At 47.4% G+C, this 17,192-nt stretch overlaps 7 protein-coding genes across 7 annotated transcripts; 5 read left to right on the top strand and 2 right to left on the bottom strand.

Moving 5' to 3' along the window:
* Nucleotides 1-219: 219 nt before the first annotated feature.
* On the top strand, nt 220-2,475 carry VFPPC_06210 (C6 transcription factor; the record flags this gene model as incomplete). Its single annotated transcript, XM_018285279.1, has 5 exons — nt 220-363; nt 424-1,092; nt 1,161-1,480; nt 1,545-1,892; nt 1,959-2,475. The coding sequence occupies 5 exons, from the start codon at nt 220-222 to the stop codon at nt 2,473-2,475; spliced, it is 1,998 nt and encodes a 665-aa protein (XP_018142347.1).
* Nucleotides 2,476-4,243: 1,768 nt separating this feature from the next.
* VFPPC_13985 (hypothetical protein) lies at nt 4,244-4,768 on the top strand (the record flags this gene model as incomplete). The annotated part of the gene is made up of 1 exon (XM_018291756.1): nt 4,244-4,768. The coding sequence occupies one exon, from the start codon at nt 4,244-4,246 to the stop codon at nt 4,766-4,768; it is 525 nt and encodes a 174-aa protein (XP_018142348.1).
* A 645-nt stretch (nt 4,769-5,413) lies between these two features.
* Nucleotides 5,414-5,839, top strand: VFPPC_13986 (hypothetical protein; the record flags this gene model as incomplete). The annotated part of the gene is made up of 1 exon (XM_018291757.1): nt 5,414-5,839. One exon carries the CDS (start codon nt 5,414-5,416, stop codon nt 5,837-5,839), a length of 426 nt encoding a protein of 141 aa, XP_018142349.1.
* Nucleotides 5,840-6,592: 753 nt separating this feature from the next.
* VFPPC_06211 (N-terminal binuclear Zn cluster-containing/DNA binding domain-containing protein) lies at nt 6,593-8,621 on the bottom strand (the record flags this gene model as incomplete). The annotated part of the gene is made up of 2 exons (XM_018285280.1): nt 6,593-7,430; nt 7,504-8,621. The coding sequence occupies 2 exons, from the start codon at nt 8,619-8,621 to the stop codon at nt 6,593-6,595; spliced, it is 1,956 nt and encodes a 651-aa protein (XP_018142350.1).
* Nucleotides 8,622-10,590: 1,969 nt separating this feature from the next.
* VFPPC_06212 (hypothetical protein) lies at nt 10,591-12,178 on the top strand (the record flags this gene model as incomplete). The annotated part of the gene is made up of 4 exons (XM_018285281.1): nt 10,591-10,947; nt 11,008-11,036; nt 11,094-11,820; nt 11,879-12,178. 4 exons carry the CDS (start codon nt 10,591-10,593, stop codon nt 12,176-12,178), a joined length of 1,413 nt encoding a protein of 470 aa, XP_018142351.1.
* Nucleotides 12,179-12,884: 706 nt separating this feature from the next.
* Nucleotides 12,885-14,615, top strand: VFPPC_06214 (acetyl-CoA synthetase-like protein; the record flags this gene model as incomplete). The annotated part of the gene is made up of 3 exons (XM_018285282.1): nt 12,885-13,102; nt 13,167-13,592; nt 13,652-14,615. The coding sequence occupies 3 exons, from the start codon at nt 12,885-12,887 to the stop codon at nt 14,613-14,615; spliced, it is 1,608 nt and encodes a 535-aa protein (XP_018142352.1).
* A 386-nt stretch (nt 14,616-15,001) lies between these two features.
* Nucleotides 15,002-15,796, bottom strand: VFPPC_06215 (xyloglucan-specific endo-beta-1,4-glucanase A; the record flags this gene model as incomplete). Its single annotated transcript, XM_018285283.1, has 2 exons — nt 15,002-15,404; nt 15,462-15,796. The coding sequence occupies 2 exons, from the start codon at nt 15,794-15,796 to the stop codon at nt 15,002-15,004; spliced, it is 738 nt and encodes a 245-aa protein (XP_018142353.1).
* Nucleotides 15,797-17,192: the final 1,396 nt, after the last annotated feature.

Below are 17,192 nucleotides of genomic sequence, written 5' to 3' on the forward strand. Positions count from 1 at the left end.
CCGCCCGTCATTGGGGATCAATATCTGCCCAACTCCCTCCAACTTACCAGACGTAATTCGGCAGCTCGGCATGTCAAGCATCAAAAGTTTTAGGATCTAACTATCCATGGCAGTGCAGCGCCAGGGTAATGCAGGGAACGCACAGCTTGGATTGCTTGGATTTGGAGCGATGCCAACCCATAATCCTTGATCCTTGACCTATTTTTTAAGACAGACAGCATGGAGCCAAAACCTGGAGCTCCCCGCCTGCGACGGTTATTGCCAGCCACAGGCGGAGGGCAGCCACTAGCTTCTCCCGAACAGGCTGTTAGGCGGAAGAATATAACGACAGCATGTGGTGCTTGTCGCAAACGGAAGTCCAAGGTTCTACAACCAGGCATCTAGACGTACAAGCCGCGTGCGCCTTACTTACAATCCCAGTAGTGTGACGGCGCAAGACCGATATGCCACCCCTGCATCCGTAAACGGTCAGCCTGCGAGTATACCAGCCAGCCGCACGAGACGCAGCTTCAGGCCCTGAAACGGAGATACTCTGAGCTCGAACGGACAAAGTCCGCTAGGGATGAATTGTACGACATTCTCCGCATATGCTCCGATCGTGACGCCGAGCACATATTGCAGAAGATCAGAACTGGCATAAGCCCCGATTCGCTATTGCGATGCATTAAGGAAGCCGATATGTTGCTTCAAGTTACGTTGCCTCCAGAAACTCGGTTTCGATACGACTTCCCGATTGTTAAAACTTTCCCTCGTTCTCTTGAGAATGAGGATAATCTTTACCTAACGCAGTCGATCTTCCAAGCAAAATTCAATGTAGGGCCACAACGAGCTTCACCTGCCGGTAGCCCATATCAGAAGCCGTATCATGCTGCGCACGTCGTTGAACGAAAGCTTGACGACCTAAATGTTTCGAGGTGGACTTCGGTCACGTCCAATAACACCTTGATAAGGAATCTGCTCCGCGACTACTTTCTTCATGAGTACCCGTACTTTCCGCCATTTCAAAAGGATCACTTCCTTGGAGATATGGCAGCAGGTAGCACCCGGTTTTGCTCGGAATTATTGGTCAACGCCGTTTTAGCGCGAGCTTGTGTATGTTCGATTTGCCACGGCTGCCCACTTAGCTCCGGCTGAGAACAGATTGTGATAACTTGCACTAGCAAAATTGCGACATGATCCAAAATCGAGCCAACTTCTGGGACCCGGATAACTTATATTATAAGTTTTTTGCCGAGACAAAGCGGCTATGGGAACTTGCGGACAAAGATGGCGCTGTTGAATTAACAACGATTCAAGCCGCCATACTAATAGACCTCAGCTATCGCGTAAATGGTCTGGACAAAATCGGGTCGACATATCTGCGACAAGCCGTCGCCATGGCTGAGGTCATGCAGCTTTTGAATACATTCCCCAACGACATGGACATGGAGGAGCGTAATGCACGAGACTTTACTGCGTGGTGTTTGTTCTCGTACCAAGTGTGAGAGCCTTCCCACAAACAGCCCGAGATGGTTCTACCATATATCTAATCGCCCTTTAAGCAGGTGTCAGACCTACTACTTTTTCCAGAAACCACTTACCAACACCCGGCCAATGGCACCGCTGCCAGATCCGGCGCAGAGCAGGGACTGGTATGGCGAGATTTGGGTTAAATATCCCGCAGACGACACCATTTACGCGACTCATTTCGGCTACAGCTTTAAAGCCATGGTCGAGCTTCACGCCTTAATGGGTGACATTGCGTTTCAAGCTTTCAGTATTCCTGGTGAAATTACGAAATTGAGTTATGAGGAAGCCCTGATGCACCAGTCGAAATTAGATTCTTGGTTTAGCAGGCTGCCGGCGACACTGTCGCCTTCTAATGCCGTGTTCCCGAATCAGCTCAAAGTCCAGTACGTATAATTACAAAAGATGACCCTTTCCCCCCCGGGAGCGCATCGTGTGCTAACGTGCAGCAGCCTAGAGTTTCACAGGACTGTCTGGACCCTTTTGGATACCTTTTCCGAGGTTGCAACCGCAAGTGGCCAGCGTGGCATAATGACGGCAAGCGTTCACTTTGAGACGATCATGCGGCTTTATTTCCTACGGCACAGCTACGCGTTTCCCGATAGTTTTATGATGCTGTTCATGGTCACCTTGGGGTTTATATCTATCGAGCGGCTTACATTTAAGGAGAATCAAGCCGAGATAAATGAGATTTGTTCCATAATTCTGCTCTGCGCCAGAGGTCTTTATGAGCAAAGTCTGAAGTTTTACGTCGCTGAAACCTTGCTACACTTGACGAGGGGAAAGATGGGCCAGGGCACCCTCGACATGCTGGGCGCGTATGTTCCTGCCCAGCGAGACATTGACTTGAAGCGGTGCATGGCGGCGAGACTAAATAGATCTGAGCTGCCGATGACTGCTGCAAAAAGTGGCAAAGATCTGACCTTGGTGAAGATGGAGTCTATGATTAAGGAGTTTGAAGACTTGTAACCTAATCAGGATGAAAAACGGGTACAGATACGACGCAGGAGGGTAAAAGGTTGTCACGTTGTATGCGACTCTGCCCCGGCATGTTTATTTCCCTAATTGGCCGCACAACGTGGATCCCATTCCGCGGGTTATCTTGTCAAGATACTAGAAAATTTAGTGCATGTATTTCGCTAAACAAGTGAACGCTAGAAGATTTCTAACACATTAATCCATACATACCATGCTTGTGGAATATTATAATACTGTAGTTAATACCTTATATTAAAGTACCTAGGCAGTATTACTCTCCTTCTATATATCTATATAGGTCGCAAGATTATCTATACCTCTACCTTTACCTAAACTAACTTATTAGCACTATCTAAGCTATTCACGTTAGGCGTATTTAAAGAATTATTAGTCTAAGGTTTATTACCGCGTTTGCTATTAGCCTTCCATATTTGCTAGACTGGAGAGCTGTTTAGAATAGTGCCTCTAGGACTTATTTGCTGGCTAATATCGCCAAAAAAGTCAATCAGTGGATCTAGTTTTATACTTAGAAAGCTATTAGCATTAGCAATAAGTAGCTTTAAGATGCCTACGTTAAGTCTAGTCTTATTTGCTACTATATTCTCTTCTAAATTATCCCTAGCGTTAGCACTACTAACTAAAAGGCAGCTATTCTTAGAGGCATTCTCTAGCTCACCTAAGTCTGCTGTACTTATTGGTGGAGAACCTATAGTTATATCGCCTAGTTTTGCCTATAATCAGTTATAAAGACTAAGTCTAATAAAGTCTTTCTTAGTTATCCTGCAAGCGCTATAATCTAGGTTAAGATCTACATTAATGCTGCAAATTTTAGCAATATTTTTAGCCTTAGAAGCATCGCAGGGCTTCTTAGTTTTAACGGCTAATTTAACTTAAATATTGGTCTTAATACTAGCAGGAGTATAAAGCTTTAACACTAGTGTCCTAATAGCGCTTAATAAAGGTGCTAAGAAGCTAGAAGCTTTAGCAGGCATTAAGCTAGAGCCTCTAGTTTTAGGTTATTATTTAGGTTAGGTATCGCGCTCCCGCTAGATTCGGTGGGGAGAACAGCGCCTCCAGGATTCTGTCTGTAGTTGGTTAGATAATTAGTTAGTTAAGTAGTAATACTTTACTTTAATTAGTTATTTCCTTTACATTGCATAGCTATCTTGCGATAGAGTATAATCAATCTCAATGCATTTAACGATGCGCGTTGTAGTATTCAAACCTTCCAGTTGCAAGGATCGGGCTTCGTCTTGCGAAATATGAAGGCTCTGCTTAAATGGTCGTCCCGGGCAAGATGAAGACCCTTCTTCTTTGGCCTTCGTCTTGCGCTGATCTCGAATGCAGTTATACAGTCAGGACCCTCCTCTGGGGTATCTTGCTCCTGGTTGATATCTTCTGGTCCTGGGTCTATCCCGGAGGCGTCATAGCTATAATCACCAAGATGATACATTTTCAGCCCAAAGCCTTCGGCTTGTCACAAGCTTCATGACACTGGATGCAAACAATTTCATTGCTACTTCGACTTATTCCATGTATTCACTGTCAACTTCTCAACAGTGAACCCAGCAAACATCAGTGAAATACTGAATGTGGATAGACGAAAAACATATATAAGCAGCTGACTTCGTTCTTGGTACCTGTGATCTCTTGCCAAATCTTCTCTTAACACCGTGGACAAAAGCCCCCCGGCTCCTGAACTAGCTCCTATCATCCATCTCTTGTTACACATTTCTAGATATAGAGAACCATTGGCATCATGCTTCGGCTGCAACAACCAGGCGACAGCCCTTACTCCATGCGCCGCAACCCTCGGAACCCATCCGCGACGCAGCCGTCTCCCAGCTTCCTACAGAACCACATCAACATCTGGTGCCTCCGCCTCACACGGAACAGAGACGACCGAAACGACCAGTGGGCATTTGCAATCTCCAGCTTCTCGAATAATAACTGGGACATAGTCCATCTTGAGAAACAGGGACGGAACTTATGCAAGCTGAACATGGTGAGCGTGGCTGTCCTGTCGCAGGAAGTAGAACGCTTCAGGCTGGTGACACTACCTGCCGAACAAAGGCCCGAAATACTACGCCTGGCAAACGAAGTGTCACTGGATACGTGGTCCGCCGATCACCCTTCGCATGAGCATTTGCGCAAGATTTGGGACACGATGAACGATGAGTGTTGGCTGCTGGAGGAGGAGTATTATTTCGGCCTGGATACACTTGTGAGGTTGTCGAGAGAGCCTGAGAATTGGTTGGGTCTGCGAAGGATTGATTTTGAGTAGGGATGGGATTGGACGATTTGAGGAGTTGCTTTTTGTCTATGATACCCTTTGTGAGGTGGTGATCTGATAGGTGTTGGGTACTTTGCTGAAGATGATTGTTTGGCTGTGTTGCTGTCAATGGATGAATTCAGCTAAAAGGGACGCTCTTTGTTGGCCAAAGTTGCATCGGAATGTAAGAAGTACTATTTGGGCGACCGAAAGCTCCTTTGTAGCAACTCATTACTCTTTTGCCTATTCAGGCGGTGCCATGCAAATGTAAAACTTGCTTTCAATGATGAAACGGCTCATTGTATCTTAAATTATGCAAAATCAGCAGAAAATTTGCCCCCCTCCCAAGTAATCAGGAGCTGATATATCACACTGAGCCCATGACAGACTCGGAGCATGTTCAGCCTGAGTTCGCCGAAGCTGATAAACTCAGAATCTGAACTTGCCTACTCCGTACTCGGACTCACGCTGAACTGCGTGATTCATGAACGGCACAGTCTCTCTGGATGAATTATATCAATCACGCTAAGCTCCTAGGCTCTTTATCACCACCAACGTTGTCCGCCATTCAGCAGCGTCACAAACACATTCAGAGCAGCTCAGAAACAAAACCTCCAGCTTCACCTAGCGACACACAAGCCCAAAGTTAGTTCTATAATGCCTGAAGACGAAGAAGTTGTACCGCCGTCGAAGGTATGGGTTCTCATTGCCGATGACAATGCGAGGGGCGCCGAGGAATGGGCGATTGCAATCTCGGACTTGAACGGGATACCTTGGGTGTGGTGGAAGCCCGTGACGTGGGAGGGCAAGGTTACGTTGCAACAAACTGAATTAAGGGGCGTCCCAGCAACGGTAGTGCGTCAAGAGCCAATTTGTCTTGCGGAAGAACTGCCCATTACTCAACAAGATATGTTCAAATGGAGTTCAGCATGGGTGAAAGAGCAGCGGACTGGTCAGGACTTCGTTCGGGTGATGTGGGACGAAACCTGTCGGCATTACAATGTTGAGGAGGAAGTGCGCCTTGAGGGACTAAGAAAGATGGACGCTGCCTCTCTGACATACCAAAGTAGGATACAGAGATAACTTGCTGACATGGGCCTTTGTATCATAAGGACGTATTGTATAGGAAGGAAGTTAGAAATTAATAATGATTGATATCCGCTATTCGACCATCTTAAAACATTCAACTAAATAATCCAAATATAATTTTGCTATTATGTTTACAGAGAGCTTGCGCTGTCCAAAAGTGGCGAACGTTTCCTCATGTGGAATGAGCCAGCAGGTACATTGATCAAGCAAATTTCTCAGCAATTTACAAATGCGTCATCGTTAGAATGAAGACCTGTCCATCCATTTATGCCAAAAGAACACGTCGTAGATGTCCTATGTGATGGCGAAGTCCAAGAACCTGGCGGAAAAATGCTGCCGTTGTACGCATGGAGCCGCCTCTACTGTCTTGTAACATTTGGAGCATATCCCACGATCCCATAAGAGCCATTAACGAGACCAAACCCAGTCCAGTCCCATGTCAGGGCGACCACTTGCCTTTGTACGAAGTCAGAATGCGCGCAAGTCATGTGGCGATCCCTTGAAGACAGACCACAGGCGTCGGCGCCGCGCTGATAACCGGCTAGCGTTGTCCTCCCAAACTATTCAAGAGGTGTCGCGTATGGCATAGTGGACTCTGGTATTTCGAGGGTCGTCCGCGCATATTTCGACGTAGTCAAATGTTTGGAGCTTTAGTTGCCATTCTGCCTATGGCCAAGATGTGTGGCCCGTAAATAATTAGAACCCGGGCTACGGGCCGTTTCATGAACACACTCCAAACCTTGAAAGCTACGGCTGTTCGCCCATATATGCCACATCGTACATGGGCCAATTATCACCCATCCATCCCATCAGCTCGTCGTAGAGCATATTATTTTCTCCCACCTGCGCAGAAAACTGCTCAATTTCTTGCGTAAGTTGCTGTTGCTGTTGAGGGAGTAGGTACGACTCAGCGACCTCAACGTCATATTGGCACACCGAAGGAGCTGTCGTCAATTTGCCAGCTAATGCCTGAAGTTCCCTTAGAATGTCCGCCAGAGATGCTGGATCATCAGTGTCAGGCGGGAAAGTCTCGGCCTCCCTCTGAATAGCAAACTCGATATCTCGGTTGTCAGCCTCGATTTGCTCGGGGGATATTTCGTGGGACAAAACCAGGTTTCCAAGGATAATGCAGATGCCGGCATTAAAGATGTAATGGCCGATAGGATGCAGCATCATTCGCCGACCGACAAGACCCGCGGCAAGTCGTATATTTCGTCTTCCAGCGGCGACGCAACGCTTTAAATGCTCAAACTGGGAGCTTGGTCGAGGCGGAGGAGATTGGACGCGACAACTTGCCAATCTCGTCTCAATAGCCGAATAGAAATACGGCCGTAGCGCGACTATGAAAAGCTGATTGCGCCTCATATGTAGCAGGGAACATGCCACGTCGTTACTCGTACCGTCTTTGGAGAGCTGTAGCTCTGGTGGAAGGCTATGCTTCCATGCCTCTAGTTTTTGGATGGTATGCTCAGGTTCTAGGTCGTTGGTTCTAGCTCCTGCTTTGTGATGGGTATTCTTGACAACATGGCCGGAGATGCGCGACAGTTCTACATGGGCTCGCAAGCCTGCTGCAGGAGGCAAGGAGCTGCAATAAAGTTAGCCAATTCATGGACGTATATCACGCGGACCGAGCAGGAATCTGAAGGCATTTGACTCACGGAGCGTTTTCTGGAAGAGGTAGGTGAATATCATCATCGGAAATCGAGTGAGGTCGTCCCAATAGGCAACTTAACCATCTGTCCACGATGTAGGTAGACCAGAATATTCTCTTGCTTCGCTCATCAGCCCACAACCTATGAGCACCCAATGCGATGCTAAGGTGGATTGCAGTAGTAATGCACATGTATGCAGCATCCTGTGCACATATCTCGATCAAGTACAAAGCTAGCATGCCCAGTGCAGCAACATCCTTGATGGTGCGCCCTTTGACATTCAAGGGATTACCTGCAAGCATGTTGGCCCGGGCATAATATTGATCCCCTGTTGTCAGATCACAGAACTCCTGACTCTCCTGGTCCCGGGGCCTCCACAATGCTGCAGCCTCAGAGACCAAAGCCAAGCCTGCGTTGTAGAACGCCAAATATCGATACTCGATTGCATCCCCCGCCGGCATCATAGATAAGGGTGGACGAGCTGGAAGAGTCTCCAAATCTCCCCACCAGTAGATACCGCCGCTTGGCCAGTTTCCTGGCCCATCTTGAACAATGTCCCGCAGCATTGCCATTCCAGCAGTAAGAGTAGCATCGGAGGGTAGCCAAAACGGGTTGACGGCCAAATCTTTGAGCGGGGGATAGTCGTATATAGGATGCCCTAGATTGGAGAGAGCTTGTTCGGTAGAGAGCGCAGGCTGATCTTGCTGTGCCAAGAGAATTGCCGCAGTCAGACGTTCTTTGAGATGGCCGAGGAATGCCGCGCCACTGCTCTCACCCAAGTAGCGACCGATGCCATCGGAGTCCTCAAACAGACGAGCTGGCGTCCCTATGCCTTGGCTCTCTGATGGCTCCAATTTAGTAAGAATGCCGTCAGGGGACTCCTCGCTGGCGGAGATCTTCAACTGAGAAGCGTCAAGCAATCTTGATGTTGATGGCGAAACCTCTGAGTCGGTACCAAATCGTCCGATACTTTGTTGCCTCTCATGATCGAGGAGGCCCTCTGCAAGCAGTTTCTCAAAAATGTCCACTTTTCGTCTCAACTCTTCCAGTTCAGTCCGAGGCACTGATACCTTGTCGACGATGACTGGATAGACGCAATCGCGGGAATTTGAGGCGCACAACATGCATGGTGAACCACCAGAGCATTTGACTTTCCGGGTATTGCACTCATTGCACCTATCAATCACACGTTACGATGACTGCTCGTCTCTGCGAATGGGGAAGACCTACGCTTGGGCAACCCGTTTGCGTAGATCGGGTGGCACCCTGCGACGTGAGTTGACTGGGAGCCGCGCAGGCGGGCGATTATTTAGGCGATTTGGCATAGGCTTGAGACTCAGTCAATGGCAAAGGAACAATGGCAGTGTTTCGACGGGCGACGAGCAGTGAACAACTCTGCGTTCTTTGCTCTTGGATGAGTACCAACGTGAGGTGGATGACTGGGCAACTCTCCTCCATTTTCGGAGTCCATCAATCACACATGCATGTGCACTTGACTTTCTTGGTATTGCAAGTCGTAGCCCCACATTTTCCCCAAAAAAGGATCAATTGATGTCTGGCGCTGATAAATCTTGCGGATGTCGCCATCAAACATTACCATGTCAGGTGCAACTGGGAGCACTTGAGGTGTTCATAATTGGCAATACACACATTTGATTGAGTTGCATTGCTGTTGGTCGTGCTACGTATGGACGGTCGGACCCCGAAAACCGAAACTAGAATCAACCAAGTCCAAGTGTAAGAGGCTCTTGCTTAGGACAATAACACGAATCCTCACAAAAAGTCGCATAGGTCCAGAGGATATCTAACAACTGATAAGGTTCAATGGCATATTGCAGCTGCTTCAAAATTGGGATGAGGAGGCGATTCGTTGCCTTGCCTGCTGTTGCCAATGCTTGTGCTCACAAGGCATAACCCTAACCCTATTATCAAAGACGACACAACTATTTTCAGGGTTGTACAACATGGAACAACAAACTTGCTGTAGGCGTCAACCAATAAGACTATACAGGGTCCCAAAAGACAACCTCTTTGCTGGCGCAAGCCTAGAACGTGATACAGCGACCAAGTTGTCATGATCTGCCCAGTCATTCCTCAAGTAATGCCCGTCAAAAGGTTATACAAGATGTATTTGCTCACTGGTTTCTTAGAACTAGCTAGAATTACTTCCAGATTAAGGCGAAGGATAAGAGTACAGGAACTGTTGTTCGGTCATCTGTGCAGAATACCAAGCTTGAAGCGTTTGACACCAGAAGCTGTCAGTGTTTCTCGGAGGCGGGAGGTTCCAATTTATGAAACTAATGTAGCTTTTCTAAGAGGAAGAGTGCCCTATTGGATAGTTTTCAGTAACTTGTCCCCCAACTCTTGCCTATCGGACCGTCGGTGGAACTCAAGGTTGCCAAAAGGGGTCTACAAAACACGATTTTCACCAATCCTGGGGATTCGTGTTATTCGACCAAGGAAACATATTCACGTAGTTATTAGAACCGTGGCAGGAGTTCTTTGAGTCCGTTACCTTGATCATTTGACTCAATAGATCTCGATGTTGAGTTTGGGTTTCCCCATCAAGCAGTCAACTGGGTCAAGAGATCCAAATCCCGTTCTGCACTAGTCAAGTCAAGAGGTGGCGAAACGTCATTTCGGGGAGATGCTGATGCAAAAGTCCCCGAGATGGGGCGTGAACGATGCGGGGTTCCGAAGCGGAGTGCGATATATCAACATGTCATCTGTCATATGGCGCTTTAGAATTGATGAGGGGTCCGGACCGAGGATTTCATGAAACGGTCTGACACCATCACTTACCTCTCAGTACGCAGACGAACCTATTCAAACCCTTGCTTGGAATGGCAGCATCACATGCGAAAGGCGAGATTGGAAGGGCGATTGATGCGCAAATGACCAGCGCCACACGACTTATCATTTGAGATGTGCCTTGGCCAGCTCGGCTAGACAAAAACTTGGACGTCTTAGTCTTAATGTCTCAGGTCGACGGCGGTGCGTGTGAAGTTATGCACTGATACTTAAGTAAGACGATATTACAAGAGAGTTCCTCCATTACTTCACGACATGGCATTACATAAATAATTCGCAGCAATGGTGGTAGCAAAAAATACCAAAGGCAATCGACAAGAGTACCATTATTGGGACTATACGTTCCAATGGACCGAAAAACATCTTCCAGCGAGCGAGCTCGAACCTTGGATTCATCGATGTGACGCTCTTGCTGATGACTGTACTGAGATTCTTGATGAATTGTCCAAATCTCAACCCGATGGTGGCAGCTTGTCAAAGAAAGACCGTTACGCGCTGTTGCGCCATCATCACCAAGACGAACCTAAGCTCACTGAGCTCTGGCAGGAAGTAAACACAGTTCCAGATTGGGTGGACTGGGCGCAGATCCAACGCGGTCAAGACATATATTGGCGGTATTTTGTTGCGATTACCAATGCGGTATGGAGTAAATCCTCTTTCTTGCTGAAATAGAAAAGATGAAATGCTAATACAGCTTAGCTCACTTATCAAAGCTTACTTGGCGGCCTGTATGCAATCCCATCCGCGCCGAGGTGAAAGTGCAATCACTGACGTAACGAACACAGAGGCGCCATCCGCGTTGGAGAAACCATCGCTCGAACCGGGGGCTTCGGTACCAAGGTCGTCCGCAGAAGGTTGCTGGAAACCATGCAATATGTTCTCCAAGTCAACAGTACTGCGGAGGGCATGAAGCCCGGAGGACAAGGACATCTTGCATGTGTTCGAGTCCGCCTACTCCATTCTGCGGTCCGTCTAAAGATCATGGGCCTTGTCAAAGAAGACCCTTCCTACTACGACGTCGCGAAATACGGCCTTCCCATTAACGACCTAGACTCTTTTGGTACAATCCATACGTTCAGTACCACTGTTATTTGGCTGGGGCTTCCACGCCAAGGCATCTACCTGAGCAATCAGGAGGTGGAGGATTACATTGCACTATGGCGACTCGTTGCCTTTTATATGGGCGTTCCCACGGCGCCGTTTGAGACAGTTGCTAGAGCGAAGGTCATGTGCGAGACTTTGCTCATCAACGAGTTTGCACCCAGTGATACTGGAAGATTGCTAGCGAGAAACATGGTGATTGGCTTGGAGAATACGGCGCCTACTTATGCATCCAAGGAGTATATGGACGCTATGTCACGCCTTCTAAATGGCGATCAACTCTCCGATGAGTTGCATATTCCCAAATCAAGCATGTATTACCGGTTGTTGATGTGGGGATATTGTTTCTGGGTTCAACTCCACGCCAAAACGCTTCCCAAGATATCATTTATTGACCGGTATTTGATTTCGGTATGTCTTCATGCGAACTTTGATGATTTGGGCTCTGCATCTGACTACTGGCATTTAGCATCGTCGCAAGTTTGCCTGGGACTATTTAATGAACGAGAACAATGGCCTGGGTAAAGAGACTGTCTTTGACTTCAAGTACATTCCCACCCTTCGGGGAATGACACGCCAAGGGCAACGCAAGAGCTATACATTTAAGCGACCAGGTGTTGAGTTGCTATCATACATGGGGCTTGTCTCAGCTTTCATGTTCTCTGTCTGTCTAAGTGGTTGCATTTATGTGCTGGTTAAAAGCCTGCCTACACCACATCTGGTCAGAATAGGACTCCTTAAATTGCTTGACTTGAGCCAGGTCCAATGAGATCTAATGAAATTCTATGGATAGTATACTTTCATCTGAGCCTATAAGTGATTTCTCATTCATTGACGAGAAATTTGCCGGGCTGCGGTTTATGTGCTGGCGATGCGTCGGCTGCTGCAATTATGCACTGAGATCTTCACACGCCTAATTAAAGCTGACATTTCGTGTGCAACGACGCGGAGTACTGCATGTTTATTTGTTCATTGAAGGTCCCCCGGCCTATAGGTAGTGCCCGCACGAAACAGAAGAACCGATCCTACTTGGCAGATCGTACTGCCGGCATCGATTCTCCTCCAAAGAGTCTGTCAGTGCATATTTTGACTGCACGTATTCGTGTCGCCGTCTATCTTGCCTTGTCATCCATCGCCGCTACTGTGTTTCGGTCTTTCAGATCATCCACCAGACATCATCACAATCATCACAGTAGCGCCCAGGGCCCTTGTAAAGTCAGTCGGGGTGTAGCCACACAGTGACGCATACCCAGCATCGGGCATTTCGCCCAAGTGGAGTGTCAGCATGCTGACGTGAGAGTTAGCTTCGCCGCTTCTTTGGAGTATTGGCGTCGCATTGGATGACCCGTTTGGTGGTAGTTGAGAACATTTGTAAATTATTTATACTCGCGCGTTCCCGGAAGTTAAAACCCTATCCGGGAGACGAACGAAAGAAAACAAAAGGCTAACCCCGTGATATATTAAGGAAATATAAAATGGCAACAATACAAACTCACCTCTCGATATTGGAAGCCAAGGCAGCAAGCCACGGTTCCCTACCTTTACTCAAGATCCCAAATGGTGACTTGCCGGACAATGGCTGGAGGGATGTTACTTTCGCCCAATTTTTGAACGATGTCGAAACCTATGCTCGATACTGGGTACAGGAATTTTCGAAAGCAGGATGGGAGAAACAGTCTATCATTGGCATCTGGTGAGTGTTGACTACAAATTCTCAACTTGCTGATAAAAAAAACTAACAGTCATAATACACTCAGGCTTAAAGGCACGTCATATCTGGATCTTGTGAACATTTGGGCAGTTTCTAGAGCAGGATATATACCCCAGCTCATTTCAATTCGTATGCCCAACCCAGATGTGGTATTCGAAATGCTCAAGCAGGCTGGGGCTGCGGCACTGATCGTTGACCCAAGTTTCGAGCCGCTTCTCACAGAAACTACATTACCGATCTTGTTCAGCGCGAGCTTGACATCCTCAAGTGGTGACGGTCTGCCAAAGCTACCGCAACTGGACACACCCCCAGACCCTAACGACACATTGATGATCTTCCACACATCCGGCTCGACATCCGGAAACCCTAAATTAGTACCCGTAACTGCACGCTGGTTGGATTTCGCAATCGAGAAGATGAGCCACTCGAAACTGTTATCTTCGTCCGGAAAGCAACAGGTTGTTGTATCTGGGTATGTTTTCCGTCCAATTCATTCCGCCGAGAATCTTTGTACTAATCCATGGATCGCAGTGGGAGCTTTTGCCACATGGCAAGCAATCTTCTCATGTGGGGATACATCTACCGAAGCGGATGCATCATTGTTCCAACAGAGCTTCCGTACTCTTCTTCAGAGCTTAAACAGATGGTGTCACAGTGTGGGCTGACAAAGTTGAACATGTTCTCGGGGTTTCTTTCCAAAATGCTCGCTGAGGCTCGTCATGACGAATCTGTTTTGGCTATGCTGAAAGACTTCGAGTACGTGGTCTACAGCGGATTGGTTCTTAATGAAGAAGATAGAGCTTGGGCACAAAATCAAGGTCTTAAACTTGTCAATGTGTTTGCATCTACGGAGGTAGGCGTCATGCTGCAGTCGGACGAACCATCAGGGAACATCCTGAAACCAGCCCCAGGAACAATCTACGAATTCATCCCTCTCCCTGATACTCTATCCTTAGAGAAGCCCCTACTGGAATTGGTGGTCTTCCCAGAATCGAAAGATTGCCCTCCAACCCAATTACGCAGCCCTGTCACGGGAAAGTTTCACACGGGAGACTTGTTTACCGAAGAGGATCCCGGGCTGTACACTTTTCAGGGCCGAAATGACGCCTGGATCAAGATGGAGAATGCTATGCGATGCAACACCGCAGAAATAGAAGAGAATGCAATGCAAACATGCGGTGCGGATCTCATCGACGTGGCAGCTGTTGTTGGTGCTGGTCGTCCAAGTCCAGTGTTAATTGTTGAGCCAAAAGAGGGCAAAGCAATATCCGGTTCCGAAAGCAGCATCAATTCTCTAAGAAGTGAGATTTTGCAAAGGATCTTGCCTTTTCAAAGTCGAAGATATATCCATGAGCGTGTGGATAATATATCCTTGGTTTTGATTGCGCCAAGAGGAAGTCTCCCCCGTACGGCAACGAAGGGCAATATTCGGAGGGCAGTTGTTGAACAGCAGTATCAGACGGAAATGGATTCTATATTTTTGCTACCAAACTGAGAGTAAATAGAGACATAAGTGAGTACATAATGAACTCATCACTGGGACTTTGAGGTTCAACGGACAGCGGTTGGATTGCTTCCAATGCCGCTGGGCTGTAAATGGACCAAAAAGCTCGGCAGCCAGTGCAACGTTGTCTACAAGCCTCATCTTATATGTTTGCAAGAAACACCAATACAGGTTCCAGTCATACACAGAGCATAAAATGTAAATCCAATCCTGTTGAAGGAAAGAAGTGACTATATACACAACAAAAAAAAAAATATCTCGCCCGAGGTTCAATCCGCAGCCGTTACCAGCGGCACCCACTTTCCCATCATCTCCTCAACGTATATACTACCCATCCTCCAGAGTGTGTTCATGCATGAAATGCAAGATACAGCTCCTTAAGTATTCATGGTAAGCGTGTATGGGCTGACCGTAAACCAGGCATTGGATCCGGTCATGGGCTCCGTTCCGGCTTGCATAACTTGGAGGTAGTAGTTTGCCGGCAAGCCTTGGTTCTTAATGAGGTAGTTGAAGAAGTTCATTATATCGCCAGAGAAATTATTTATCTGACTGGTAGCAACAAAACTATACACGGTCCAAGTATTGGGGCCTTTGTACAGATTCCAAGTGATGCCACCAATGGTTGGGGACGCAATTGGTGTGCCATAGCCTATTGGTTGAATACCTCCGAATGCTCCGAGCCAAATCATGATCTCGTATTCATGAGGTGCAGAGGCAGAATTAGTCGAAGACAGGAATGCGTCATAGGCTACATCAGCTATGAGGTCCGTTCCAGTATAGCTACCATAATTAGCATCTCAGGCCATCATGTTGAGGCATGGCTCTGCTGATACTTACCTCCAGTTCCACGTCGATGGCATGCTAGTTATAGAACTCAAGAGTGTTGGTGCCATGTTCAATCCGGCATTTGGATAGCTCTTTACGGTAGAACTACCCCCTGCCCATGTCCACGAAGCCTGCCAGGAGACGGTATTTCCGCTGTCATAGTCTAGGTAGGTGCATTGAGAGCCTGACGTGGCAGTATCTAAACCCCATTCATTATTGTTTAGGAGGAAATTTGCAGCTGGTATAGTCCCATACTGCTCGCACGTTGAGGCAATGGGGTCTGCCGCAACTCTCAGAACAGAAGTGGTGAGAGTGAGAACTCTCAAGAAGGTTGAAATGGGCTGCATGTTGAAACTATGAGAACCAGGGTTAATAGAGACTTGATGTTTTGTTATTTCGCGGTTCGATTGCTTAGAAGCTCTTCAAGCTCTACGATATTTTACACTTGGCTTTTCAATCTCATTTATACTTTTCAAGATGCGTTTGTCCAGCATTTTGCGGTGCTCTAAATGATCGCTACTCCGAATATTTTCAATCGCTCCACCTTAGAAACCGACGAGTCCTAATTAGGCGGCAGTCCGGCGATATCAAGCAGAAGCTTTATGCATTGAAACCCTCCGCCTTGACACCTTGGTCTTATCCTCCGTAAACTTGACATGCTATGGAGGGTAGTTCGGCCCAATTACGGATATTAAGTGCAAGGATTGACTGGTTATGATCTAGTAGCAACCTTTGAAACCAGATCTTTAGCAGATCCGTAACGGCGACTTTCGACGATGCTTGCCCCAGCAGAGCATGAGACCCGAAGCGTGCTATCAATATGACTTCCCCAGCTAATAAAATATCATAGTGAGTTATCGTTGGAAATTATTGGTGTAACTATTCGGCAACTAGTCTACTACACCAGGCTACAGTTTATAGTTTGTCTTGTGGGAGGAGCATCGACAGCTATTTTAGGACACTCCCCATATTATGAAGCAGAATGGTTCTCTGGCGTATTCAACTGTCTAGGGACATATCCCTGACCAACAAGAGTTGTTACAACTCTTACCCTATCGGGCCGCAATTAGTAGACGTTTGGGCATGTGCCTCCTGAGAATGGAATTTCGGACCGCAGTTCCATGTGGCGCATACTAAACCATGCTGTCGTTGATCATGCCCACCACTATCGTGTACCTGACATCTGACGCGATGAAACGAACTAGGATGAATAGCCGCTTTGGGCTGTCGCTCAATCACCAAACTGCATGGGGATAGGGCTTACCAGGGTTCCCCGGCATTGCACCCCAGATTTCCCCGTGGGCATATCTATTAGTATGTTGCATCTGTGATGGGGTGTCTAGCGTAGCGTTGGATGCTACCTCACTCAACCTGTGATAACTCAAAATGAGGCTGCCGTATAAGTACGGCCACATGTCAATCGTGATCTTCATCCTTGGGCCGTGGTCCATGAAGACGCGGAAGTTGATGCTCCGTTTTCCAAGAATTGTTTGCCGCAGTAGCCGACATCAATGGCAATAGCCGTCTCGGCGAAATTAGTCTTTGCCTGAACTGGGGAAGTTTTATCACGCAGGCGATGACATTCAGTTCATACGTTTGCAATAACCTATTTCGAAATGTATCCACCAGGCGTCGGGTAAGTCTGATACGAGACACCCACGATGGAACGAATGGCATTGCATGTCTGTTGCGTTATCATTTCAAGTTGACTTTTACAAAGCTACTGTGCCTAGGCCGGAGTCA

The sequence above is a fragment of the Pochonia chlamydosporia genome, chromosome 5, assembly GCF_001653235.2.
Source record: "Pochonia chlamydosporia 170 chromosome 5, whole genome shotgun sequence".
Classification (NCBI taxonomy): Eukaryota; Fungi; Ascomycota; class Sordariomycetes; order Hypocreales; family Clavicipitaceae; genus Pochonia; species Pochonia chlamydosporia.